Genomic DNA, 24,647 nt, shown 5'->3' with positions numbered 1-24,647 from the left:
GCCGCTGCCGCGGCGATGCCGGGGGGGCTGGGGGGCGGCACCAGCCCGAGCCCCTTGTCAATAAAGGGCTGCCACCATCTGCCGTACTGCGCGCCGTGTGTGCCGTGCACTGTGTGCCGTGCGGGCCACGTGCTGTGTGTGCCACACAACCTGTGGGCCATGTGTGCCGTGCACTGTGTGTGCTGTACACCTTCCCTTGGGGTACGGCAATGCCAGGGCTCCCTGCCGGACCCTTGGCGCCGCGGTGCTGATGCGGCATGGGGGGGGTGTTGGGGGGTCCTGGCACGGCCCCCTCTTTGCAGACAGAGCTCCGCTTGCTTTGCGCCTCTCCTTGCACACCCCCTTGCATACCCACTCCCACTGTGCAGCCCCACTGCGCTGCTCCCTTGCACGCCCCTTGTACACCCACCCCCCCTTGCACACCTGCCCCAGCTGCACAGCCCCCTCGCACACCCAAACCCCCTCCCATTGCAGAGCCCCTTGCACGCCCGCCCTGCCTTGCACGCCCCTATTGCCCCATCTCAGAGACCCTTCCACCCGCCTTGCACATGCATCCCCAGCCCCATGGCACAACCCCTTGCACACACACCCACACACCCCTTGCACACTCACCCCCACGCGCGCACACCGTTGCGCGCACACCGTCGCACGCACACCCTTGCACACCCACGTCCCTTGCACACCTGCGTTCGCACACCCACCCCTCCCTTGCACACACCCCCTTGCACGCACGCCCACACCCCTCCTGGCACACCCACCCCCGCCTTGCACACGCACATTTGCACGCCTGCTGGCGCATGCGCAGAGTGGGGGACGACGGGCGGTGCCCATCGATGTCTCTGGGCTCCACCCCCTCGGCCTTGTCGCGTTCCGCGGGCGATTGAGCGGCCTGTGCGGGCGGTGGGACCGAGAGGTTTGGGGGGGGGGGGGGCGGCGAAGGGACACCGGGGGGGCCGGGACGGGGCCGTGGGGGGCCTGTGGGGCGGGTAAGTGGCTGTGGGGTGCGTGTGGGGCAGGGCTGGGGCCGTGGGGGGGGTGTGTGTAGAGGATGGGGCCGGGGGGGGGGCTGGTGTGGGGCAGGGACGGGGCCTACGGGGTGTGTGTGGGGCTGGGGGCGGTGCTGTGGGGCAGGGGCAGGGCCGTGGGGTGTCTGCGAGGTGGGTAGGTGGTTGTGGGGTGCATGTGGGGCAGAGCTGGGGCCCTGTGGGGCGGGTACTGGTCCATGGGGTGCATGTGGGGCAGGGCTGGGGGCTGGGGGGTGCAGGTGGGGCAGGGACAGGGCGTTTGGGCACAAGCCCCGGGGGGTGCATCGGGGGCCCTGGGAGCGGGGGGGCTGGCTGGGCCCCTGGGCAGCCCCGGGCGAGGGATGCCCGTGGGGCCAGCCCCCTCCCTGTGCCGTTGGGGACCCCATCTACCCGCTCCACCCCCCCCCAGCAGCCCAGGCTCGGCAGCCCCTAGCCCCCGCCATGGGGCTGCTGTCGGACCCCCACTGCCGGCGGGCGCTCTCCCGCCTCGTCCTGCGTCTCAACACCCCGCTCTGGTGAGTGCCGACGGGGGTCAAGGGGGCTACCCCGGGGCTGGGGTACCTCCTGGCACCCACTGCCAGGGGGTGACCCCCTCCCCGAGACCCCTTCTCCTCTCCCACAGCACCCTGAGCTATGTGGCGGGGTTGGGCTGGTTCCTGGCCTTGGCCTTCCAGCCCCTAGCCCCCCGCACCTACATGTCGGAGAATGCCATGGGCTCCACCATGGTGGAGGAGCAGTTCCTCTTTGGTGAGCGGGCCCTCTCCTACGCCCGGGAGTTTGCCGGCCACAAGAAGAAAGCAGGGTGAGAGCAAGGGACTTGGGGGTATCGCTCATTTAGGGGGTGACCCCCAGGGATTTTGAGGGAGGGGGGTCTATCCCATCTCTCCCACTTCGCAGGGGCATGCCGGTGGCCTGGCTGGAGAAGACCATGTGGAACCTGGGGCTGGAGGTGCACAGGCAGCCTTTCTCCCGCACGCTGCCCTTCCCCGATGAGACCCGAGAGCGATACGTATGTACCGGCCTCCCAGTCCCCCCCTACCCTGGCTCGGCTGCCCCCTTCCTGAGCCCCCCTCCTTCTCTCGGCAGATGGTGAAGGGCACGAACGTCTATGGGATCCTGCGGGCGCCACGTGCCGCCAGCACTGAGTCGCTGGTGCTGAGCGTGCCCTGCAGCGAGGGGCCCCACAACAACCAGGCTGTGGGGCTGATGCTGGCCCTCGCCTCCTACTTCCGAGGTAAGGCCCCAGTGTGGGGGGCTTGGCACCCCCTCCTGCAGCCTGGCGCTGTCTCGGGGGGCTGTGGGGCCGTGGATTGATGCCTGGTGGGGGCTGGGGGATCTCCTGGGGTGCTGAGCATGCTCATCCCTGGGCAGGTCCCTGGCCAGTGGGGATGCAAGGGGTGGGAATGCTGGGTACCCACCTGCCCACAGCGCTGGGGGGCCCCGGCTTTTCTAGGAGGCAGCACGGGGAGCAGGTCCTGCTGGGGCTGTGCCAGGGTTTGCTGGGGCAGGGACTGGGCTTTGCCAGGGTAGGGACCAGGCTTTGCTGGGGCTGTGCTGGGCTTTGCTGGGGCAGGAGCCATGCTGCTGCATCCACCCTGTTGCCTTCAGGCCAGATCTACTGGGCGAAGGACATCATCTTCCTGGTGAATGAGCACGACCTGCTGGGCATGGAGGCCTGGCTGGAGGCTTACCATGACGTCAACATCACCGGTGAGGCTTTGGCTTGGGGCGGGGAGGGCGCTGTGGCCATTCCCCAGCCGTGCCGGCGTGCCGCGGGGCCGGTGGCGGTGCTGATGTGGTGCGGTGCCTGCAGAGGTGCAGTCCTCGGGGACGCTGGGCCGGGCAGGGGCCATCCAGGCAGCCATCTCACTGGAACTGAGCAGCGACGTGGTCACCAGCTTCGACGTGGCAGTGGAGGGGCTGAACGGGCAGCTGCCCAACCTCGACCTTCTCAACCTTTTCCATGCCTTCTGCCAGAAGAATGGCCTGCTCTGCACAATCCAGGGCAAGGTGAGCCTGGCTGGGGCCAAACCCGGCCCACAGCAACCTCCTGGGACACACAGCCCCCAGCCCGGCCTTGGGCCAAGCTGCTGGGCAAGCTTGTGGCTAGCAGGACTAGGGAAGGGATTGTGCCCCTGTAGTCGGCAGTGGTGAGGCCGCATATTGAGTACCGTGTTCAGTTTTGGGCTCCTCACTACAGGAAAGACATTGAGGTGCTGGAACATGTCCAGAGAAGAGCAACGAAGCTGGTGAAGGATCTAGAGAACCAGACTTCCAAGGAGTGGCTGAGGGAGCTGGGGGTGTTCAGCCTGGAGAAAAGGAGGCCAACGGGAGACCTTATTGCTCTCTACAACTATCTGAAAGGAGGTTGTAGCGAGGTGGGGTTCAGTCTCTTTTCCCAAGTAATAAGTGATGGGACAAGAGGAAGCGGCCTCAAGTTGTGGCAGGGGAGGTTTAGATTGGATATTAGGAACAATTTCTTCACTGAAAGGGTTGTCAAGCCCTGGAACAGGCTTCCTAGGGAAGTGGTGGAGTCACCATCCCTGAGGGTATTCAAAAGATGCACAGAGGTGGCGATTACGTACGTGGTTTAGTGGTAGCCTTGGCAGTGTTGGGTTCATGGTTGGACTCGAGGATCTCGAGGGTCTTTTCCAATTTCAATGACTCTGTGATTCCGTGACTCAACGGGATGGTCTCTCTCCCCACAGCTGCAGCGCTCGGACTGGGACTCGCTGCCTGCCTACGCCCACAGCCTGCAGACGCTGCTGCTGATGGTGCTGGCCCAGGCCTCGGGGCGGCCCCGCGGTGACCACGGCCTCTTCCTCCGCTACCACATCGAAGCCATCACCCTCCGCGGCATCAATAGCTTCCGCCAGTATAAGTATGACATGACCACCGTCGGCAAGTAAGTGGGGGGCTGGGGGGGACGGGAAGGGGCGGGGAAGGTGCAGCCTTCCCCCTCTCTTCGCCATGTGCGGTCCCTGCAGGACGCTGGAGGGGATGTTTCGGAAACTCAACAACCTGCTGGAGCGGCTGCACCAGTCCTATTTCTTCTACCTCCTTCCCTCCCTGTCCCGCTTTGTCTCCATCGGCGTCTACATGCCGGCCTTTGGCTTCCTCATCCTTGTCCTGGTCCTCAAGATATCCTTTTGGGCAGGGGGGTGGGGAGGCCGGGAGGTGGGCGAGGGGCGGCCAAACCTGCTCCGCTCCTTTCCCTGACCCTCCCTACGCCCTGGACCTCTGGATGAAGCTGAGCAAGTGCGAGACGGGCAGCGCCGAGCGGCTCTGGGACGGCGACCACGCGACAGGGGAGGTCAGGGCCCTTCCCCTCCCCGCAGCCCCCCCACCTCCCGCTCGCACCGTCCTCACCCCCGCCTTTCCGCAGGAGTCCCGGCCCGGTTTGCTGGTGCTGGTGCCGCCGCTGCTCATCTGCCACGCCGCCGGCCTCGCTCTCTACTTCTTGCCGGTGCTGGGCCAGCATGTGGCCACCCAGCACTTCCCCGTCTCCGAGTCAGAGGCCGTGGTGCTCACCGTCATCGCCATCTATGTGGCTGGCATGGCCCTACCCCACAACACCCACAGGTGCCGGGGGAGGCAGGGGGGGTGTCTGTGGGGTACCGTCCCCCCATGACCGTGGGGGGCTGAGTGTGTCCCCCCTCTCCTTGTCCCCGCAGGGTGCTGGCAGGTGGCGGCAGCGACCGGAGCTGGATGACGCTGAAGCTGCTGGCGCTGCTGTACCTGGCCGTCCAGCTGGGCTGCCTCGCCCTCCTCAACTTCTCCCTCGGCTTCCTCCTGGCTGCCACCATGGTGCCCGCCGCCGCTGCCGTCCGGCCCACCGGCCCCAAGTGAGCGAACGCCGTGGGGGGCTGGGACCCCCTCTCTGATGGCAGGGCAGAGGGAGATGCCGGGGGGGGGGGGCGAGGAGGGAGGCGGGAGGGGGTGTCTCTGCCCAGTCTCCGCGCCGGCTGACCGTGCCCCTCGCCCACAGGGTGCTGCTGGCGGCGTTGCTGGTGTTGGCCACGCCGGCCGTCACGTTGCTGCTGGGCATCTTCCTGCAGCGGGAGCTGGTGGAGGCGCCGGCGGCGGTGGCGGAGGGCTGGCAGCTCTTCCTGGCGGCCGTGGCCGAGGGGCTGCTCCAACATCACCTCTACGGCTCCCTCCTCTTCCCCTTCCTCGCCCTCTGCGTCTATCCCTGCTGGCTGCTGCTCTGGAACGTTCTCTTCTGGAAGTGAGGGGCTCCCCCCGCGCGGACCCCCGGATGTGGACGGACACACGGACGGACAGGGGGGCTGGCGGGGGTGATGTCCCCATTTCCAGGGGACAGGGACGCTGGCCCCGGCTGAGCCCCCCCCGGGTGGCAGCGGGTGCTGCCCTGGAGGGGGGTGGGTGCTGCCAGCGGGGACCCCCGGTTCGAGGCAGGGCGGGGGGCTGCGGTGCTCGGTCTGTATCGGGGGCGGGGGCTGCACGGTGCAATAAAGTCGGAGCCGGGACGGGAGCGGAGCCGGTCTGTTGAGACGGGGGGGGGGGGGGGGGGGGGGGGGGGGAAATGTGAAATTGGGGGAGCGGGTGTATGACGTCGCTTCCGCTGGCGGGTGACGTCAGGGCGCGTACGCCACGTCCGGGGCGGTCCGGTCCAGCGTCCCCCTCGACCTCGGCGGGCGCGGCGGCCGCCGGGAAGAACGGGACGGCGATGGCGGCGGTGACGGCGGTGCGGAGCCTCCCGCTGCGGCCCTACGGCCGCCTCCTCCTGCCGCGGGTCCGGACGGCGCCCGCCCCGGTGAGCCCCGGCTCCGCGAAGGTCACCGGGAGGGGAACGGGGGGGGCCCCGAGTCCCTGCCCGGCGTCCCCGGTCCCTGACGGCTGTACCCCCCCCCCCCTTCTTCCCCCTTCCCCGTTTCTCCCCTGCCCAGGCCGCCATGTCGTCCTTCGGCGGCCGCTGGCGCGGGGGGAAGGCCGCCCTCTCGGCGCTGGGGCTGCTGGCGGCGGCGGGGGGGGGCGGCCTGGCTCTGGCCCTGTCCCTCCGCTCGCCCCTCGCCGCCGGCGAGTTGGAGATGCACCCCCCCAGCTTCCCCTGGAGCCACGGCGGACCGCTGTCAGCCCTCGACCACAGCAGGTAACGGGGGAGACGCCGGCGGGGAGAGGGGGGGAAGGGGGTCCGTCACCTCCGTCTTGTCTCCCTCCTCTTGCAGCCTGCGGCGCGGTTTCCAGGTGTACAAGCAGGTCTGTTCCGCCTGCCACAGCATGGAGTACCTGGCCTTCCGCAACCTCATCGGCGTCACCCACACCGAGGCGGAGGCCAAGGCGTTGGCCGAGGAGGTGAGGGTGTCTTCGTCCCGCTGCCCGACCCGCCCCACCACGCACACACACACACCGGGGACCGTCTCGCCGTGGCCGGTGACCCCGGCGTCCCGGCTCAGGGTTCTTCCCGGCGCAGGTAGAGGTGCTGGACGGTCCCGATGAGAACGGCGAGATGTTCACGCGTCCTGGCAAGATCTCCGATTATTTCCCCAAACCCTACCCCAACGCTGAGGCGGCGCGAGCCGCCAACAACGGGGCGCTGCCCCCTGACCTCAGCTACATCGTCAACGCCCGGTAAGGGGATGCCATGGCGGGTTCTGGACCCTCAAGGAGCTCGGGGTCCCGGCAGACCCCCACCCCAGCAGCTGAGGGGAGGAGAACCCCAGACCCGCTGCTCTGGGGGTCTCCAATGCCCAGGGATGATTTTACGCCCCCCAACACAGGCACGGCGGAGAGGACTACGTGTTCTCCCTCCTCACAGGCTACTGCGACCCCCCAGCCGGCGTAACGCTGCGGGAGGGGCTGCACTACAACCCCTACTTCCCAGGCCAGGCCATCGGCATGGCCCCCCCCATCTACAACGAAATCCTGGAATTCGACGACGGTAAGAGGGGCTCGGTGCAGCACAGTGCCGTCCCGTAGGGGTGCCGGTCCCCGGGGTGCTCAGTCCCCACCCTGCTCCTCCCCAGGCACCCCGGCCACCATGTCGCAGATCGCCAAGGACGTCTGCACGTTCCTGCGGTGGGCGGCAGAGCCGGAGCACGACCACCGCAAACGGATGGGCTTGAAGGTGGGTGCCGTGCCCTGGGGGCTAGTGGGGGTGGCGGGAGCATCTGGGGAGGGCAGCGGTGCCCAAACCCCCACTCTGCACCGGGGTGGTGGCTCCGGGGGGCTCAACTCTTTCCTCCCCCCCAGATGCTGATGATCTCGGGGCTCCTCATCTCCCTTCTCTACTACATGAAGCGCCACAAGTGGTCTGTACTGAAGAGCAGGAAAATGGTTTACCGGCCCCCCAAATAGGGGGGGGAAAAGTGGGGTACCCCCCACCCCGGCTGCACCGCCTGGGCCACGCACAACCCCTGGGCTGGGGGGGGGACACGCAGCTGGCAGCGCGTGCCCCCACCTCGCCTCCTTATTTAACATCGCCCCTGGTCCCCGCAGGCGCCACTGCTCGCCCTCCTTGGGGGGGGTTGGCGCCTGGGGGGGCTGGGGGCACAGAAATAAAAATCTCGGTTGTTCAAGGAGAAAGCGTGGCGTGGTGTCTGCCTGTGCCACGGCTCTCCCTGCACCAGCCCCGCTCCCTCAGGATTGGGTCGTGAGCTCATTGAAAGGCCGATCCCCGTCGCCCCCATCTCATGGGGGGCGAGTTACGGCCCCACCATTGCAGCAGCACTGGCAGCAAGGCTCTGGCACACAGATGGCTTTATTGGGACGGGACGTGGCGCTCCCCCCCGTGGGGGCTCTGCTACTGGCAGAGGCTCCATGCAGCCCCCCCAGACCTGCTCCCCACCAGCGCAGGGCCCCACGGCACCTCCCCACCCCGGTTCCATCCTCTCCTTTCCCGGCTGTGGGACATAGCTCTCCCCCGCGACCGCAAGCGTCTCTGGGCCCCGCTCCGGCCGCGGTGCCAGCTCTGAGCCCCGCTGGGCCGGCCCTCAGTGTGAGGAGAGCGGCTGCTGGCCCTGGCTGCCTCCAGTGGGTCCCCCCAGGCCAAGCAGGGGCTCAGTGGCAGTTTTGGCACCGGGGGTGGCACCTCTGTCCGTTGACGTTGCACCGACATCCACCACTGGTGTCCCCGGGACCCTGGGTGGGAGGAGAGAGGGTTGAGGTCAGGGTTAGGGTGGGAGCCCACCGTGGGGCTCCTGGGCCCACAGGCTCACCCGGCCCCCTCCCCACATGCGGGGAATGCTGGGAGGGGGTGGGTCCCTCCTGCCCCCCAGGATTGCTCACCCCGGGCCCCCAGCGCGGCCCCTTGGTCACCCAGCAGATCTCGGTCTGGCAGACGGTGCAGCGGATCCAGTCACAGCCGTCCTTCTTCTGGACGATGATGAGGCAGGTGGGGCAGTGCATGGCTTCCCCGATCTGCACCAGGGTCTGGTGGTGGGGGAGGTGGCCATGAGGGATGGGGGGGACACGCTGCAACCCCCTGCCCGCCTCACTGGCCACCGGTCCCCCGCCGGGACTCCCACCTGCAGCATGTCGTTAGTCTGCCTAGCAGCTGAGTCGTTCTGTGCCTGGACCTGCAGGTCATCCTGGTATTGGCGGCAGTTCTTCCCTTCGTGGATGGCCTACGGGGGTGGGAGATGGCACTGCTCAGCACCGCTGCCAACCCCCCGAGCCCCCTCTGCTGTGGTGGGGGGGGTGATGCCGAGGGCAAGGAGCAGTTCGGCAGCAGCTCACCTTGCAGAGCAGGCAGTTGAGGGCCTGGCAGATGGGGCAGCGAAACTCGTTGACCGAATCCTCGTAGATGCACCAGCCCCGGCAGTCGGTGGTCTTGCAGTGGAAACTGTTTTGGCTGCGCCGCTCTGCCAGCACCAGGCTCCTCTCCAGGAACCGCCGGTACTCCTCCGGCGACACCAGCTGCGGAGACAGGCAGGGTCAGGATTCGGCCCCCCACCCCATCCCGGCACTACCGGCACCAACCCGGTACGCGCTCACCGCCCGGATCTCCCGCTCCTGGAGGTGGCTGCTGCAGGCGTAGGAGTCGTCGCGGAAGGGACAGGCCACCTCTGGCTCCTCGCTGTAGTTGATCACCTGGCGCAGACACTCCCTGCGGGAACAGGTGCCTGGTCACCATGATGGTGGGGGGGGCTCAGGCTTGGTCACCACGACAATACGGGGCTGGGGGGTCTTGGGACTGGCCACCACAATGGTGGGGGGCTCAGGGACCACAAGCAGCTCCGTCAGGCGTTACCTGCAGAAGTTGTGCAGACACTCGCGCAGCAGCACCCCTTCGCCTGGGGCAACCCGCTGGTAGCAGATGCGACACTCCAGCACCTCCCGGTTGGGCACCAGAACCTCCTCCTCCAGCTGCAGCAGCTGCTGGAAATTCTTCAGCCGCTCGGCCTCCAGCGCCTGCCGGCGAGGAACAACCCCGGTCAGCCCCCCAGCACCGCCACCAGCCCCCCAAGCTGGGCTCGGTGCCCCAGCAGAGAGGCCCAAGACCAGCGTTTGCCACCTGCAGCGGCCAGCTCCTGAGCTGGAGCCAAGGGCACATCTCTGGCTGTGCCCCACGGGGAGCACGGCTGCTACCAGGAGAGCCGGCACAGCCCCACCAGCAGTGAGGAAGCATCATCAGGGAGGTTGGCCTGACTCCACACCTCTCACAGCCCTCATGGCCACCATCCAAAGGACTGGGGCCACTTGTCCCGAGTCCCCCACAGCTTTGGTAGCCAGGAGCAATGGCCACGCTCAGGGAGTCGGGTCTGGATTTGCAGGGACACCCCCACCCCCCAGGAAAAGGAAAGCAGAGGCAGGGAGCAGCTGCCACACCCCAAGGTGTGCGGTCAGACCCGGCACTGAGCCCCACTCCGGCATTTCCCCGGCACAGCCTCGTGCCTGTGCAGCTGAGGGACGTGAGCACCAAGTCCTGGCAGCAGCCAGGGTCCCAGCGGCCCCTGGAGGGCCAGTGTGGGCATTTCTGAGGCACTTTAACATATTTTAAACCCTGTGACTGTCTATGTGTGTTGCTGAAGCCGGTGCAGAAGGCAGCATGGCCCCCACTCCCCGGCTGCAGGGGGTTGGGGGAGCCAAGTCTGCCAGAGCATGGGCACTGGTGAGACTTCACACCACGCCAGTGCTTCATGATCACCGCAGTCATGAACCCATTCCCAAGCATCACCCACACAGAGCTCCGTGCTTTGCCAAGGGTCCCCGTCCCACCCCACACCCCCTCCCCGGCAAAGCGGCAGCCGTGAAGGTGCAGCACCGAGGCCCAGCTTTGGCATGAGCTGCTCAGGATGGCTCGGCAGCCTCTTGCTCTTGTGCAGCCCCGTGAGGAAGCGCCCACCGACTTCTCTTCCATTTCGTTGCATGAACACCCCTTCAGCAGCAGACCACCCTGCCCCTGGCACAGGAAAATGGCAGAGCCACGCTGGTGGGATAAGGCTTTAATGAGGGAAGGAATCCATCCGCGGCCCCTCCTGCAGCACCGTCAGGCACCCAAGAGCCACTTCAGGGAGGCACAATCCAACAATCCAAGGAGCCACAGCACCAAACCGAGGGTCCCGTCCTTCCCCCCACCCTGGGCTGGGGGATGCAAAGCTCCCCACTGGGACAAGCCTGGCTGCAGGATGAGATCTCCAATGCAAAGTGCAACGTCAAATTACCAAATCTTTGGCCACCCAGGGTGCCAGCAGCTCCAGGAGCCAGAGGGACCTGCGGCACAGAGCACCACAGCCAAGGGCTGTATGCTGTGCTAGGCCCACACCGATGCTGGTTTGGACAGAGCGGCTCTGCCCGTCCTGGTGCCAGACCCGGGGGAGCACAGGGCTCTTGGCAGCCAGGAAGGAGAGCATGGCACCAGGGATCCCCAAACCCAGGGCCACACCTCAGCCAACAACCCCCCAAAACCTATTCCTATGGGTCCCACAGGGCCAGCACCCCAGTGAGGGCTGGTGCCTGCAAGGCAAGGGGGGCTGGGGGGCTCGGGGCTGAGCCCTGCTGCTGGCGACCCTCGGCCAGCTTCCAAGACCACCTTGCCATGATGCCACCCCTCCACCTACGGAGCAAAGAAGAAACCCCCAAGCCTAAGACCCCCAGAGCACAGCACCCCAAGCCTCAGAAACCCCCTGAGCATGCCCGTCCTGAGACTGAGACCCCCACAGCATGGCACCCCAAACCTCCGAGACCTCCCAGGCTGAGCACCGTCAGTGCCGACAGTGCCAACCTACGGCCACACCGGCTCTTCCCTGAAGCCCTCACAAACCGACGGCATCAGGAGGGCAGCAGAGTGGGGCTGGCCACGCTTACCTCAACACCATCCCGACCCCAGAGGGGGCTCAGATCCCCCCCACCATGATCCCAAGGGGCCTGGTGGAAGCAGGGCAGAGCAGCAGCAAGGCCAAGGGCCGGACGACAGCAGGGACTCTGGCCAGGAAGGGGGAGGCGAAGGAAAAACTCCCGGCACTGGGACAGCAAGCGATGGCTACTCTCAGGGAGGAGCCCACCAGGCACCCTGCGGGGCTGGGATGTGCCCCCCTTCCCGCTGGCACCACAGGCAGGACAGGCAGCACACCGGATGCCGTTAACCTGGGAACTGCCACGCTCGCAGGGCTGGTCCTGTGATCCCTGCCCTGCCAGCCCCTCACTCCTGGAGCCCCCCAGAGCAAGAGGCACATGTCCCCCAGCAGCTTGGGACCGAGCCCGGACCCCACCGGCTCTTCTCCTGCAGAAAGTTCCCGCATCAACTCTAGGGTCTGAGCAAGGGGGTGGCCCGGCGGCAGCCGGTGGGCGCACGCGGGGGCCGGCCTGGGGGCCACCAGGTCCTGGTGGGCACCGGGCCCTGGCCGGTGGGGCAGGACGGGGTGTCCGGGTGGGCCAGGCACAGGGCGGCTAGCAGAATTCGGAGGACAGGTGGATGAAGTCATCCAAGGAACCCGAGCCCAGGACGCAGTGCGCAGCTGAGCCATCCTCTCTCCTTCCCTTTTCCTAGTGGGATCCCGGCACAAGAGAAAAAAGAAAGAAGAGAAGGTTTGGTCAGTGGCTGAGCCAGAGGCCCCCCCAAGTCCCGTAGCGCACCCCGACCTCAGGGCCAAGACTCCCCCCATAGCCACAGCCCTGGGGGTGGGAGGTCCCATCGGAGCCCCCCCCGCCATGTTTCTACAAGGTGGGAAACGGCTTCCAGCACACAGTAGAAAGCACAGCCCAACAGCGCCTTGGCAAAGGACTGCCGACACGACACACACCTCGCTACGCAGTTAGCTGAGAGAAAGAAGGACCTGCCAGACTGGGGTGCCATGTCCTGCCACGCTCTGCCCGCGGGGTCACAGATCCCTGCCCTGCCACACATCGCCACCCGCCCTTTGCACAGCCGCAGGCGAACGAAAGCAGTCAGATCCCTGCCACAGCAGCGATCTCCTCTAACAGCCAGAAGACAACGTGCTCATGATGCAGCACCTCTGCCTGTCCCCGGGGCGCACAGACAGGCAGTGGCTGCCCCTCGGCGGAGGAAAGAAGGGGGCTGCAACAGCCCCCTGTGCTGCCCCTCAGGGTATCTGCCTCTCCTTCCCAGCCCGTTTCCCAGAGCAGCGCCAGATCCATGTGCCCGCGACACCTCCGAACCCTGCCGATGCCTGATCCTCCATGGATCTGCCTTCAAGCAGTGGTGCGGGGAGCCCAGCGGCTCGCCGGGGTGGACAGTGAGCCCCCTTACCTGCTGGTACTGCAGGATCCCTTCCTGCTCCTGCTGCATCCTCCACAGCTCTGTCTCATCTGGCTTGTAGCTGCCGGGGACCACGTAGTCTTCAGGACGGTCCGTGCTGCACATCTCGCAGCCCGGCCGCGTGGGCTTGTTGATGAAGGTGCATTTTGGACACGACCAGCCCGCCTGCGGGGACATGCAAGAGATGCAGAGGCTGGGAAAAATGCTTTGGAGAGAGGGAAGGCAGGGGGGTAGGATGCAGGGGGAGCACGTGCCCTTCCCCAGCACCTCCCAGACTGGGAGAAAGGGAGGACCAGGGGCAGACAGAGCAGGGTGATGATGGGGAGGACACACCGTGGGCCACGTACCGGCACTGGCGAAGGCAGACTTGTGGCAGCAGGCTTTGGCTGGGCACTGAAAAGGTCGCCGATCTGCAGTGTGTCCAAGTGCTGGCTGATCTCACCGATGTCCATCTTCCTGCTGGCCTCATTCCCCCAGCCTGGAGAGCGACGCCAGCGAAGGGGTATGTTACAAGCCCAGGGACTGGCACAGGACCAAGCATCCAGGCCAGGCCAAGAGCATACTGAATTGTGCCGGGGTGGAGAGGCCCTCTCCTCTCCGGGGAAGAGGCTGCTCTTCCCAGGCTGGCCCACCGGCAGCGAGCACAGATCCCAAGGACCAGCCCTGCCCCAGCCTGTCAGCACAAGCAGGGCTGGCCCATGGTGCTGAGCCCGCTCCCGGTGCCACAGAACCGAATGGCTCACAGCACAGGACCCTGACATGTGACAGGAGGAGCACCCAGTGTGGATGCTGGACCTCTCCTCACCACCCCGCTTTTGGTAAAGGGAAAAACAACAGGAAGGCCATGAAGGCTCTTTCCGAGCTGTATGCTCTGCAGCACGGAGGGTGTAGGCAAGCGGTGGCTTCCCAAGGCGGAGGGTATCGGCCCCCAGAGCCCTGCTCTGCTCCACCCTGGAGAAGCTGCTCAGCCTTTTCTAGCAGTGCAGCAGCCTAAGCAACCGCCCTGCCCTCCAGCCCAGGGAGGTACTGCCCAGAGAGCCCCCCCAGCATCCCACACGTCCTCACCCACCCTGGCACAGCAGCACCCCGATGCCAGGGTCCCCATCCCCGCTGCTACACCCGGTCTGGCACCTTGCGCTGGAGCCAGGCAAGACCCGGGCTTCCCTCCCCACTGGTGGCCACATGGAGAGCAGAGGAGAGTCAGACCTTTCTTTGGAGACATGTTGGGCAGGGTGTTGTATTTGCGCCTTTCCCCAGCAGCATCAGTCAGCGAGGACGTGGAGCTGAGCATGACCTGTGCCTGGTCCTCCTCGTAGCGCTGCTCGGTGAGCTCGGCCATCTTCGCCGAGAGCAGGTAGAGGAATGCGGTGTCACCGTCCTTGCGGATGCCATAGGAGGAAACGGTCCGTTCATCCACGCACAGGCACTGCCCGATGATCCAACGCTGAACCAAGGGGTGGAACCCATAATCCTGGAAGACCTGGGCAGCCGGAGAAGCCTGGAGGTGAGCCCACAGCCACAGCTTCCCTGCAGCTTCTCACCCCGCTTTGTGGCGCGGGCAGGGGCCACTGCCATGCTGGCAAGTGTCAGCGAGCCAGGAGAACCGGTGGAGAGCTGGCTCCAAAGACGGAGGAGTGGGTGGGAAAGCCCAGCTCCCACACCGCAGGTACAAGCATTTAAAAAGGGGGCTGAAGGGACCCCAAGGGCGCCTGTCTCCCAGCCAGGTTGGTGGGCTCACGCCACATGGCCCCCAGCGTCAGGCTCGTGCCGCTCCGTACCTGCTGCTTAAGCGTTGCTATTGTAGTGTGAGCACGGACCCTGATGGTGATGCTTGCAGAAGATGTCGCATCCTCCACGCCGACCTTCATGCTGGAGAAGAGATATGGATGCCGTTAGAGGAGGGCTGCTGGGATCGGGAGTAAGGCAGTGCTGCTGCCGGGGCAGGGGGGTCCCGGCACCACACTCGGCACCAGCCACTCTCCAGGCATGATGCTCTCAGCTGCGGAGCCAAGGCCGCAGGCAGTGCCCCGTGGGGGAGTCCCACGAGGTCTAACACCAGGTTTCCAACCGCGATCCGTACGTTGCATCCCAGGAAACCGGGACAGGCAACCCCTGGCCTTCACCCTGCCTGCCTCTGGCAGCAGCTCCCGGCCCACTCCTGCCGAGGGCTGCACCCCGAAGGTCCCGTTTAACGCTCACAGGGAAGCTGGTTCTCCCTCCCTGTTTTGCTTATCCTCTATTCCAGCCTGTTTGTCCTGCCAGCCTACACACACCCTTGGCAATGACTTCCACCACATACTTAGATACAGTGAGGAAAAAACAGTTCCTTTCACTTGCTTTCAATCTGGTGCTTCCCAATTTCCCTGGGCCTCCTAGTCCACCTGTCCTGAGCCATGTGAATGAGCATTCCCCTTCTCTGCTCCCGTCTCCTACAGATCCCCCTCACCCCCCCAGATGCCTCTCCTTCAGACCAGTGTCCGAACCTTTCAAGCTCTCCTCTTGCAAAGGTGTTTCATGCCTCCGATCATCCCACTCCTTCCCTCTAGCCAAGACAGAGGGGCCAAAGCTGGATTTCCCAAGTATTAAGACAGAAACCCACAGGTAGCGCTGGGCTCTCTCATGTGTCCCCTCCCCTGTTTCTAAGGACCCTGAACGCTGCAGGTCTTGTTGAACAGTGCCGCTGGCCTTACCTGAACCACCCGTGGTCATTTCCAGGTCTGCTGCATTGCCACCTGCTGTTTTACGCCCACCAGCGTCTTCCCCATTTACCTTCCTTCGTGTTTATCAGCATCAAGTCCAAGTGCTCAGAGCCACAAGACCCATCTCTAAGTCCAGACCTCACAGCTTACCACCATTTCCAGGTCATTTGTGTGTCCCTGGAACAGCCCTGTCTCTGAAGACGCCTGCGCTCTCTGCTGCAATACACAGTGCTCTATTCCTGCCCTGTCTCTCCCACCTTTTGGCTGGTCATCAGTCCAAAGGAGGATGCTCCCTCCTGCTCCACAGCACATCGCTTTCCTTCTTGAAGGCTTTTAAGGAAGTTTGTTGGAAGCGTTTTGGCATTCCTGGCACAGCATGCCAGCCAGGCTGCCCTGCCCTTTGGGTCACCGACCCCCTTCGGGGCGCTCACAGAGTTGTGAGACACAACTCTGCCCAATTACTGACGTTTACCCATGAATCCCCTCAGTCTATTCCTGGCTACCGCTCTTGATAAGAAATTGGTGTTTTAACTTTCCTGGAGGCCTTTCACAAACCCGCACAGCAGGTGGCAGCACTCTTTGGAGCAGGCAGGCTCTTTGTCCCCAGGCAGAGAGCAGCAGGGAGGGAGGCTGATGGAGGGGTGTCCCCAGGTCCCCCAGACAGGGGGAAAGCTGTCCCAGCAGCTGGTGACAGTCCCTTCACACTGCAGAGGGGCACAGTTTTGTTCGAGCAGAGCCTGAAGGCTCCACAGGATCAGGTCCTTGCTGTGCCGGCTGCTGCCCGGACTGGCTCACCCTCCAGGTTCCTGGCTTTTCTGGTAGCATCCAATACCCTGCTCCTGTATTCCCCCCTCTCTTTCCTCCCAGGAGCTAGGGAAGTACAAATCCCAGGATACCACATTCCTCCAGGAAAGCTGTGGCTTCCCCAGCACGAGCTGCACATTTCCTTCTCCTGCCAGGACTGATCCCAAGTGATGGCAGAGGAATTCACGGAGCAGCTCTGCTGCAGGGGTTGCAGGAGGCTGTTCTGGCTCTGACAGACACTCAAGCACCCTGGACCGTCACTGCTACAGGCAAAACGACGTAAAAAAGACAGACCCAAGGGCCACACAGTCCAGAGACACGAGGCAAGTGACCCAAATGTCCAGCAAAGCAGCAGAGCTGCAGGGGAGGAGGTGCTGGCTGGGCGGGCAGGACATCCCCAGGCTTATGGCACAGCAGGCAGCTGCCTGCAGAGGAGCACAGAGCCCCAGCACAGGACTAGGACTCCATCCAGGGCAGGTCATTTTCCTGTGGGCCTAGGTAGGGATGCTAAAGAATGGGAGGCATGCTCATGTTGGCTCCAAGAACATGATGGTCAGAAGCACTCACCTGATATCGTCCGTGGGGTAGTTGGACTCTTTCAAGAGGATACTGAGTGTGGCTTGCTGGCGAGCCAGGGCCACGGCACACTGCGAGGCCACCTCCTCGTCTCCGTACTCGATCGCCTGGGCGAGGTGGAGCGCCAGGTCCTCTGCAGCAGGATGGATAGGGAGAACCATAAAACGGCAGCCAGTCTGCAAACACCCTCCCCGGGGCACGGCACAACCACTGCCACCCGCAGCACCGGCAAAGCCAGCACCCAGAGGGCTCTGAGACTGCATGTGGCACAGCCTCACATCTAGAAACAGCAATTCTGGTTCAGTTCAGCATGGAAACAGTGCTGAAGGGTGGCAGAAGCTCTGTACGAGACTCCTCGGAAACACACTAGCTGCACAGCCAGCCAGCAGCTGAGGCAGGAGGAAGAGCAGCTATGCTGCCGGAGAGGTGCGGCTGAGAGCACCGAGGAAAATTGCTGGGGCTGCTGGGAGCTTAGTTCTGTCCCTCCTCACACAGCTCGGCTGACCTGACTACCCACAGTGACCTCCTGGGACACACAGCCCCCAGCCCAGCCTTGGGGCAAGCTGCTATCCCACAGGACCAGAGTTTCACAGGTGGTCAAAAAGGCCAAGAGCATCCTGGCTTGTGTCAGAAATTGTGTGGCCAGCAGGACTAGGGAACCCCTGTACTTGGCACTGGTGAGGCCGCACCTTGAATACTGCCTTCAGTTTTGGGCCGCTCACTACGATAAAGACATTGAGGTGCTGGGGCATGTCCAAAACAAAGCAATGAAGCTGGCAAAGGGTCTGAAGCACAAGTCTTATGAGGAGTGGCTGAGGGAACTGGGGTTGTTCAGCCTGGAGAAAAGGAGGCTCAGGGGAGACCTTATCGCTCCCTACAAATACCTGAAAGGAGGTTGTAGCGAGATGGGAGTTGGTCTCTTCTCCCAAGTAACAAGCAACAGAACAAGAGTAAATGGCCTCAAGTTGCGCCAGGGGAGGTTTAAATTGGATATTAGGAATAATTTCTTCAGCAAAAGGGTTGCCAAGCATTGGAACAGGCTTCCCAGGGAAGTGGTGGAGTCACCATCCTGGAAGGTATTTAAAAGATGCACAGAGGTGGCAATTAGGGACATGGTTTAGTGGTGGACTTGGCAGTGTTGGGTTCACAGTTGGACTTGATCATCTTAAAGGTCTTTTCCAACCTCAATGATTCTGTGATAAAAGAGCTTGCTGTCAGCCACAGGCCAGGGGAGCACCTGGACCCGGGTCTGAGCCTGTCTCCCGTGGATGGTTGGCAACTCCTGATACACCAAAAGAGCCAAGAAATTTTCCCCCTCAAATACCTTTCTCAGAAAGCTCCAAGGAGAGAGCTGCCTCTGGATCCTGATCTGCAGAGACGCCCCCGGCAGCTGCAGGCAGGGATGAGGCCTGGGATGCCAGCGTGCTGTCCGAGGCTGAGGGAATGCAGGAATACATCAGGGCAAGGCAGTGCCACCCCCCACCCTGAACAGTGACTGTCACCAACCGTCCTCCCCCCAAGGAGCTCCACACTCACACCACGGGGCAAAGATGCACTGGGAAGCCCTGGGCTATGCAAGGTTGTTTGAGGAGAAGGTAACAGTGACCCTAACCCATGTCCCAAGGGCTGACAGAGCACAGAGAGCAGCACCAGCAACAGCCCACCGTCTCTGCAAAGCCTTTGGCCGCTGCTCCCCTGAGCTCCCAGGACCGCTGGGGTAAGGGCAGCAGAGATACACCACACTCCCCCACCTACCCAGAACTTCCCAGTGCTGCTTTCTTCCCCTTTAATCGAGCAGCTCCCTCCCAGCATGTGGGGCTGGCCCAGTCACCCCTGTTCCCCGGTCACTGCCCAGACCACCTCCTGTCTCCTGGGGTCTCCTCCACTCCCTCGGAGGCTCCAACGCACACAGGAACCCTCTGAACATCCCCCTCTAGGTGTGCAGGAATTAATGCCCCAGGGAAGGAGAGGGCTGAGATGCTGCCCTGGCACTTGGGGAGCCAGAAGCAGCTGGTATTTCACAGCAGGACCAGTCCCAGCCTTGTCTCCCAGCTGGGGAAAGCCTGGCAGCCCCTCTGAGCAGCAGGCAGATGCCCCAGGTCCCTGCCAGCCCTCGGGCAGCCACCTGTCCACACTGACCTTTCTGCACCTCCCGCAAGGAGCTGCTCACGATTGTCCACCACTTCTGCGCCTCCCGCTCCTCCTCGAAGTTAAACACCATGGGCTCGTCTGAGGAGCCGAGGACCATCAATTCATGGCACGTGGGGCTCCTCACCTTGTACGAGATGTCCTTGAGGTCGTATTCTGCCACGTTCTGGGGGAAGGAGAAGGACGAGTGTCACGCCAGGATGGAGCCAGGCTGAAGACGTGCCACATGTGGACGGTGCACCAGGCAAGGGGACAACCCCCCGACATGGTGTCCAAGCCAGGACCTGGGGACGCAGGCTGTCCCTCTCTTTGCCTCCACCATGGTCTCGCATGAGATAAGTGTGGACATAAACACACACCAAGCCAAGCGCAACCCTCTGTCCCCAGGCACCGAACCGCAAATCTGGCCCAAAATGCACCAAACCACAAACCCAGTCCGAAACGCTGACCCTCTGTGCCCAAGGCTGCCTCCAAGCCCCGTCACAGCTTGGCAGCTGCCCCGCGATCTGCAGTCTCATGTCCTCCACCCCGGCCAGAGGCTACCACAGAATACCAAGGGCTGTGACCTGCTCACAGCCACTGACCTGGCACCTGCTGGGTGATCCCCGGTCACCCAGCACCAGCACAGCCATCTCCACCGGGTGCACATACAAATAAACACACCCCTTCTCCCCTGTTTGCCTCTTCCCCTCTCTCAAAACCAAAGCGCGGGAGACATCTAAGACGAGTCGGGCTGCCATGACAGCAGCTTTCAGGGGAAGCCAGTTCCTTTCCCCTTTTACAAACCACAGGAAAATCCTTCCCCCCTCCACGCACCTCAGGGCTCAGCTTTCCCCGTGTCCCCTCCCACCGGCAGACAAGCTCTGCCAGCTCCCCACCGACCGTGGGGTGCAGGACCAGCCTCCGCAGGAGAGTCCCGGCTGTCCTCAGGGTGCCTGGGCCCCACTCCTCCCCGCCGGCTGACACCGGTCTTGGCTTCACGCCAGAGCTTTCAATTCCGCTTCTGGTAAAATGGCAGCTCGGGAGGAGCCGGGGCGCAGGGAAGGACTCTGCGCAGCCACCTGCCACCGCACCCCACAGGCAGCGAGCAGGAAGCTTGGCAAGCGCTGCCTGCACCGTACGGGGACATGGGCAGTGGGGGGGTGGAAGGAAGTTTGAGAGAAACCGCTGGTTTCCTTGCCCTTCGTCTGAGTTTAAAGTCCTGCCAAGTCCCCCTCGACCTGCTGTCCCCTGTCCCAACACCAGAATTACAGGAATGGCGGCGGGGAGGAAGAAAAGAGAGCTGATATAAAGCCCCCGCACCCCGGGGGCAACTTTCCCTTTGACTTGTCAGCTGGGAAAGTAAAACCGACCCCAGAGCAGCTCTGAGGGGTCCTCCGCACCCATGTCCCACGGGAAGGATGCTCCGGGGGGAAGGAATCAAAGCGAGGGAGGAACCGAGCCCTTTCAGCCACAGAGCAGAGCCTGGGGACGTGCCTTCGCCAGGGCCACCTTCCAACTCAGAAACAGCTGTCCCTGACGCACAGGCACGTCAGCCACGGCCTCACACCCCTGCCCGCTGCCTCCAGCTCCAATCCATTAGGAAAACATCCAGGAAAACAGGGTTTCAATTTTCTGGGTGGCCAGAGCAGCCAGCTCCCACCATTGTGCCAAGGGGTACCCAGAGGAGCAGCCCCCGCCCCCTGGTCAGGGAACCGGTGGGAGCGGGGAGGTGGGCTGCACAGGCTGGGAAGGCACTGGTGATGGGTACCTAGAGCCAAATGGGCACCTGCAGCCAAACGGGCACCGCCAGCTCATCTTCCACCTTTGCCGAGTCTGGGAGCCACTGAGCGACCAGCCCAGGGCTCAGGCAAGAGGTTTCAGCTGTTTAACCTCTCCTGAGGACAAAGAACCTCTCACCCCCAGCCTCTGGAGCTGCGCCAGAGGAGAGGACACTGGACCCGCAACTTCATCCCCCTCCTTCTCCTCCCCTCTGAGGGTTGAGCAACTCCCAGCACCAGCAGAGGCTCCTCCGGCCATTCCAAGAACTGATCCCCTTCCCACGTGGACAGCCCTGGGCTTCTTCCCCACGGAAGCTGCCTGCCGACTGGATCCCGGGCAGGGATCCTGCACTGGAGCCCTCCCGTTACACCGGGCCAGGGCAGGCGGATGGCAGCACACTGCAGTATGAACGCTACCACGGCAAGCGGAGGCTGAGAGGAGTCGCAGCACCGCTGGGTTTTGTACCAGCAGCCAGCCCACCCTGAGGTCAGCTGCCGGGCAGAGCAGCTGGTCTGACACCATTTGCCATTCGGGGCTGGCCTGGTGCTGCCGTGGTGGACAGCACGCATCTCCCAAGGGCTCAATGCCGCGGTCCGGCAGGGAGGCCGGCTCGGCTGCTGTGCGTTACCGCTCCCTGCAGCGCTTTGACCTTGAGAGGGGAGGAGGAGAGGAGGGGATCAGCTCCAGACTCCATGGAGTCTCACCAGCGACTGCCTTTACCTCTCAGCTCATCCCATCGCTTGCCTCTCAGGCTGAGCTGCAGCCTCGCACGCAACCTCATGCCACTCCGGCAGGCACAAGCTGCTGCCCCGCCGTGCTCCTGTAGAAACCGAAACCCAGGTTTGAGCTAACCACAGGAGTGCCCGCAGTGATGGCTGAGCAGCCAGTGTTTGTCACGGTGGGAGGAACGATAACAGGATGGGGAGCGCGAGCTGGGGCCCATGCTGCCTCCCCAGCAGCACCGTCACCTCCCCAGGCGGGTTTTACACAGCACAGCATTTAAGAGGGCTCGAGCCACACAAAGGGCAGCGCTGTGCCCAGTCACTGCCAGCATGCCCCACTGCGTGGCAGAGCTGCCAGGAGCAGCCCCAACCAGCTTGCCCCACGCGAAGCCAAGAGACCCCGGCCCTTGCGAGGATGAGCACCGATGGCCGTCCTTGAACCACGCAGGACCGGAGGGGGAATTGAGCACTGGGTGCGAGAGCAGCACAGGGGAAAGGCAGCTCCCCACTCCACCCTGTAGCCCTTGCGTGTTCATCAGAGCCAACAGCACCATTGCCTCCACTCCACCTTCCGGGGTACCCCCCCAGTGCCAGGAGCAATGATTCGGAGGAGGAACATTTCCAGCATAAACCAGAACCCAGAGTGGGGACGGAGAAGAAAGGCACCCTGAGAGCAGGGCAGCAGGCACTGAGGGCTCAGCAGGACAGCCAAGCCTCAGCAAGTCAGCAGGAGGAACTGTCTCAGCCCACGTGCACCCAGCACCAGGGCTGAGCAAATTGGGGGGGGTGTGGAAATCAGCCAGGAGTGGTTCTGCTCCTGAAACGGGGACCTGGGCAGGCTGGAGTGGGTCTCTGTGAAGCTCATGAGGTTCAACAAGACCAAGTGCGAGGTCCTGCACATAGGTCAGGACAAGCCCCAGTCCCAGCACAGACTGGGGGATGGATGGATGGGGAGCAGCCCTGAGGAGAAGGACTGGGGGACATGGGTAGGTGACAAACAGGACATGAGCCGGCAACGTGCACTCGCACCCCAGAAAGCCAACTGTATCCTGGGCTGCATCCAGAGCAGCGTGGCCAGCAGGTCCAGGGAGGGGATTCTGCCCCTCTGCTCCGCTCTGGTGAGACCCCCTGGAGCACTGTGTCCAGCTCTGGGGTCCCCAGTACGAGACAGACACGGACCTGTTGAAGCGGGTCCAGAGGAGGGACATGGGAATGGTGCGAGGGCTGGAACACCTCTGCTATGGAGAAAGGCTGAGAGAGTTGGGGTTGTTCAGCCTGGAGGAGAGAAGGCTCCGGGGAGACCTTACTGTGGCCTTTCAGTACTTAAAGGGGTCTTATAAGGAAGATGAGGACAGACTTTTTAGCAGGGCCTGTAGTGATAGGACAAGGGGTAATGGTTTTAAACTAAAAGAGGGGAGATTCAGACTAGATATAAGGAAGAAATTTTTTACACTGAGGGTGGTGAAACACTGGCCCAGGTTGCCCAGAGAGGCTGTGGATGCCCCATCCCTGGCAGTGTTCAAGGCCAGGCTGGACGGGGCTCTGAGCAACCTGGTCTAGCAGAATGTGTCCCTGGCCACGGCAAGGGGGTTGGAACTAGATGATCTTTAAGGTCCCTTCCCACCCAAACCCTTCTGTGATCCAATGACACAGAACTAGTGCTGCAACTGAAGCAAGCAGGGACCGCATCCAAGGAGGGGAGGCACAGTGCAAGCACCCCGCGCCGAGGAGCTCCTTTGTTTTCCCCACCTGAGCTTAAGCACCCAGCAAAGCAAGCAGCCAGTCCATCCACAGAGATGGAGTATGAACTAGCCCGCTGCCAAAAGCTGACCATCACTTGGCACACGCTGCCCACAGGCAAAGCGGGCAGCACAGCTGCGCCCCCGGTGCTGCACCCCCTCAGCCGGCAGCTGTCCGGACCTCCCGGTGCTGGCACGGTGTAAGGGATCAACACCGAAAATGCTGGAAGCCCTTGAGCTCCCTGGTGCTGCCCAGAAACCAGCTTCCCCCAAACAACCCTGCCGGTACAGGCAGGGGCAGGCAGGAGGGGGGGGGGGGGCTGTCAGCAGCTCAGGCCTTTCCCAAAGCCCCCCCACTCTTCTCCAGTACCAGCCGCGGTTCCCTCCTCACCGGTGGGATTTGGGGGGCCCTGGTCGGGCAGACACCGGCTGGGACCACGGCCGGGACCTGAACCCCCCCCCCCCGCGCCAGCCTCCTGCTGCCCCACGGCCCCTGCCGCGGGCACGGGGGGGGTCGGATACCGGTGGGGTTTTGGTGGCTGGGGGGGCGGGTGCAGGCAGCCCCCGGGCAGGGACAGGGAGCCCCCCCAGCCCCCGGCAGGGGCCTATAGAGGGTCGGTGGGGGTGGGCACAGCCTCGGCGAGCTCCCCCCCCCCCCCCCCGCAGAGACCCGCTGCGGGCGGTGGGCCCGAGCCGCCAGGCCCGGCAGCGCTGCCCGGGGAGGGAGTACCCGGCTGTCGCCGCACCGGAGGGCCCCCCCCCCACAACGGGAGGCGGGCAGAGCCCACCGCCGGCTCTTCGGTACCGGGAACGGGAAGGGGGGGGGGGAGAATGATCGCCCCCCGCCCCAGCAGCGGTACCTCGCTGCCGCCAACCTCCCCAACCCATCCCCGGGTCGCCTCCCCCGCCCCAGGTCTCACCGCGCCGCCGGCCGCCTCCGGGTGCCGCAGGCCGAGGCGGAAGCGTCGCTGCCCGCCGGCCGCCGGTTCGACGCTGAGCTGCAGGCGGAGCGCGGCGGCGGCGGGGAGCGGCGGGAGGCGGGAGGGCTGCGCCAACCCCGCCCGCACCGCCATCAACACGGTGGGCGGCGGCGGCGGCACCGGGGCCGCGGCCGGGGCTGGGGCGGGGGCACCGGGCAGAGCCATCGCCACCGCCGCCGCCTTCCCTCCGCCTCCGCCGGTACTTCCGCCCGCCGCGCGCTCCGGCCGGAAACGCGACCCCGCGTCCGAGCGTTCCGGGACCGGACGGTCCGCCTCCGCTCCCCCACTCCAACACGTTCGCCCCGCCCCCGCGGGAGTAGCGCCCCGCCCCTCGTCCCGCCCCTGCGAGCGCAGGGCCCCGCCGAGCCGGGTGGGGGCGCCGCGCACCCCCCTGGCGTGATTGACAGCCGCTCCCCCCGTCTTTGTCCCCGGCAGCCAATCAGGACCCCGAGCGCTCCAGCCTGTGGGAGGAGCCTCGGGCCTGTCCCCTCGGAGGGCGGGCGCGCTGCCCTG

The 24,647-nt window shown here is 64.4% G+C and overlaps 3 protein-coding genes across 5 annotated transcripts; 2 read left to right on the top strand and 1 right to left on the bottom strand.

Moving 5' to 3' along the window:
* The first annotated feature begins 5 nt into the window (after positions 1-5).
* GPAA1 (glycosylphosphatidylinositol anchor attachment 1) lies at positions 6-5,517 on the top strand. Of its 2 annotated transcripts, none has more exons than XM_049820150.1 (12): positions 6-913; positions 1,438-1,540; positions 1,648-1,827; positions 1,923-2,034; positions 2,112-2,259; positions 2,634-2,735; positions 2,839-3,035; positions 3,734-3,930; positions 4,013-4,166; positions 4,255-4,607; positions 4,700-4,870; positions 5,014-5,517. In XM_049820150.1, exons 1-12 carry the CDS (start codon positions 16-18, stop codon positions 5,255-5,257), a joined length of 2,859 nt encoding a protein of 952 aa, XP_049676107.1. In that variant the 5' UTR covers positions 6-15; the 3' UTR covers positions 5,258-5,517. The 2 variants fall into 2 exon arrangements, with proteins under 2 accessions (XP_049676107.1, XP_049676115.1); XM_049820158.1 differs by having other exon boundaries at positions 16-913; positions 1,435-1,540.
* A 54-nt stretch (positions 5,518-5,571) lies between these two features.
* LOC126047110 (cytochrome c1, heme protein, mitochondrial) lies at positions 5,572-7,571 on the top strand. The gene is made up of 7 exons (XM_049820341.1): positions 5,572-5,802; positions 5,936-6,138; positions 6,215-6,341; positions 6,460-6,617; positions 6,767-6,927; positions 7,013-7,113; positions 7,239-7,571. Exons 1-7 carry the CDS (start codon positions 5,596-5,598, stop codon positions 7,341-7,343), a joined length of 1,062 nt encoding a protein of 353 aa, XP_049676298.1. The 5' UTR covers positions 5,572-5,595; the 3' UTR covers positions 7,344-7,571.
* Positions 7,572-7,741: 170 nt separating this feature from the next.
* On the bottom strand, positions 7,742-24,370 carry SHARPIN (SHANK associated RH domain interactor). Of its 2 annotated transcripts, none has more exons than XM_049820186.1 (14): positions 24,075-24,370; positions 18,924-19,098; positions 18,109-18,219; positions 16,776-16,917; positions 14,484-14,574; positions 13,912-14,185; positions 13,053-13,183; positions 12,697-12,870; positions 9,238-9,398; positions 8,982-9,093; positions 8,724-8,903; positions 8,513-8,611; positions 8,274-8,417; positions 7,742-8,126 (listed from the first exon to the last, which is right to left on the bottom strand). In XM_049820186.1, the coding sequence occupies exons 1-14, from the start codon at positions 24,297-24,299 to the stop codon at positions 8,046-8,048; spliced, it is 2,100 nt and encodes a 699-aa protein (XP_049676143.1). In that variant the 5' UTR covers positions 24,300-24,370; the 3' UTR covers positions 7,742-8,045. The 2 variants fall into 2 exon arrangements, with proteins under 2 accessions (XP_049676143.1, XP_049676152.1); XM_049820195.1 differs by lacking the exon at positions 24,075-24,370 and adding an exon at positions 19,815-21,200.
* Between the last annotated feature and the right edge of the window lie 277 nt (positions 24,371-24,647).

This window comes from Accipiter gentilis, chromosome 2, assembly GCF_929443795.1.
Source record: "Accipiter gentilis chromosome 2, bAccGen1.1, whole genome shotgun sequence".
In the NCBI taxonomy this organism is placed as follows: Eukaryota; Metazoa; Chordata; class Aves; order Accipitriformes; family Accipitridae; genus Astur; species Astur gentilis.
This window is presented reverse-complemented; position numbering and strand designations above follow the sequence as displayed.

Excerpts from the sequence above, each read along its gene's own strand:
- GPAA1 (XM_049820158.1), top strand. The coding sequence starts at position 16 with ATGCCGGGGGGGCTGGGGGGCGGCACCAGCCCGAGCCCCTTGTCAATA. Across the intron at positions 1,828-1,922 it reads GGCCACAAGAAGAAAGCAGG|GGGCATGCCGGTGGCCTGGC; the intron begins GTGAGAGCAAGG and ends CCCACTTCGCAG. Across the intron at positions 4,608-4,699 it reads CTACCCCACAACACCCACAG|GGTGCTGGCAGGTGGCGGCA; the intron begins GTGCCGGGGGAG and ends TTGTCCCCGCAG.
- LOC126047110 (XM_049820341.1), top strand. The coding sequence starts at position 5,596 with ATGACGTCGCTTCCGCTGGCGGGTGACGTCAGGGCGCGTACGCCACGT. Across the intron at positions 6,139-6,214 it reads TCAGCCCTCGACCACAGCAG|CCTGCGGCGCGGTTTCCAGG; the intron begins GTAACGGGGGAG and ends CTCCTCTTGCAG. Across the intron at positions 6,342-6,459 it reads CCAAGGCGTTGGCCGAGGAG|GTAGAGGTGCTGGACGGTCC; the intron begins GTGAGGGTGTCT and ends TTCCCGGCGCAG.
- SHARPIN (XM_049820186.1), bottom strand. The coding sequence starts at position 24,299 with ATGGCTCTGCCCGGTGCCCCCGCCCCAGCCCCGGCCGCGGCCCCGGTG. Across the intron at positions 8,612-8,723 it reads TCAACTGCCTGCTCTGCAAG|GCCATCCACGAAGGGAAGAA; the intron begins GTGAGCTGCTGC and ends CCACCCCCGTAG. Across the intron at positions 8,127-8,273 it reads GGCCGCGCTGGGGGCCCGGG|GGTCCCGGGGACACCAGTGG; the intron begins GTGAGCAATCCT and ends CCTCCCACCCAG.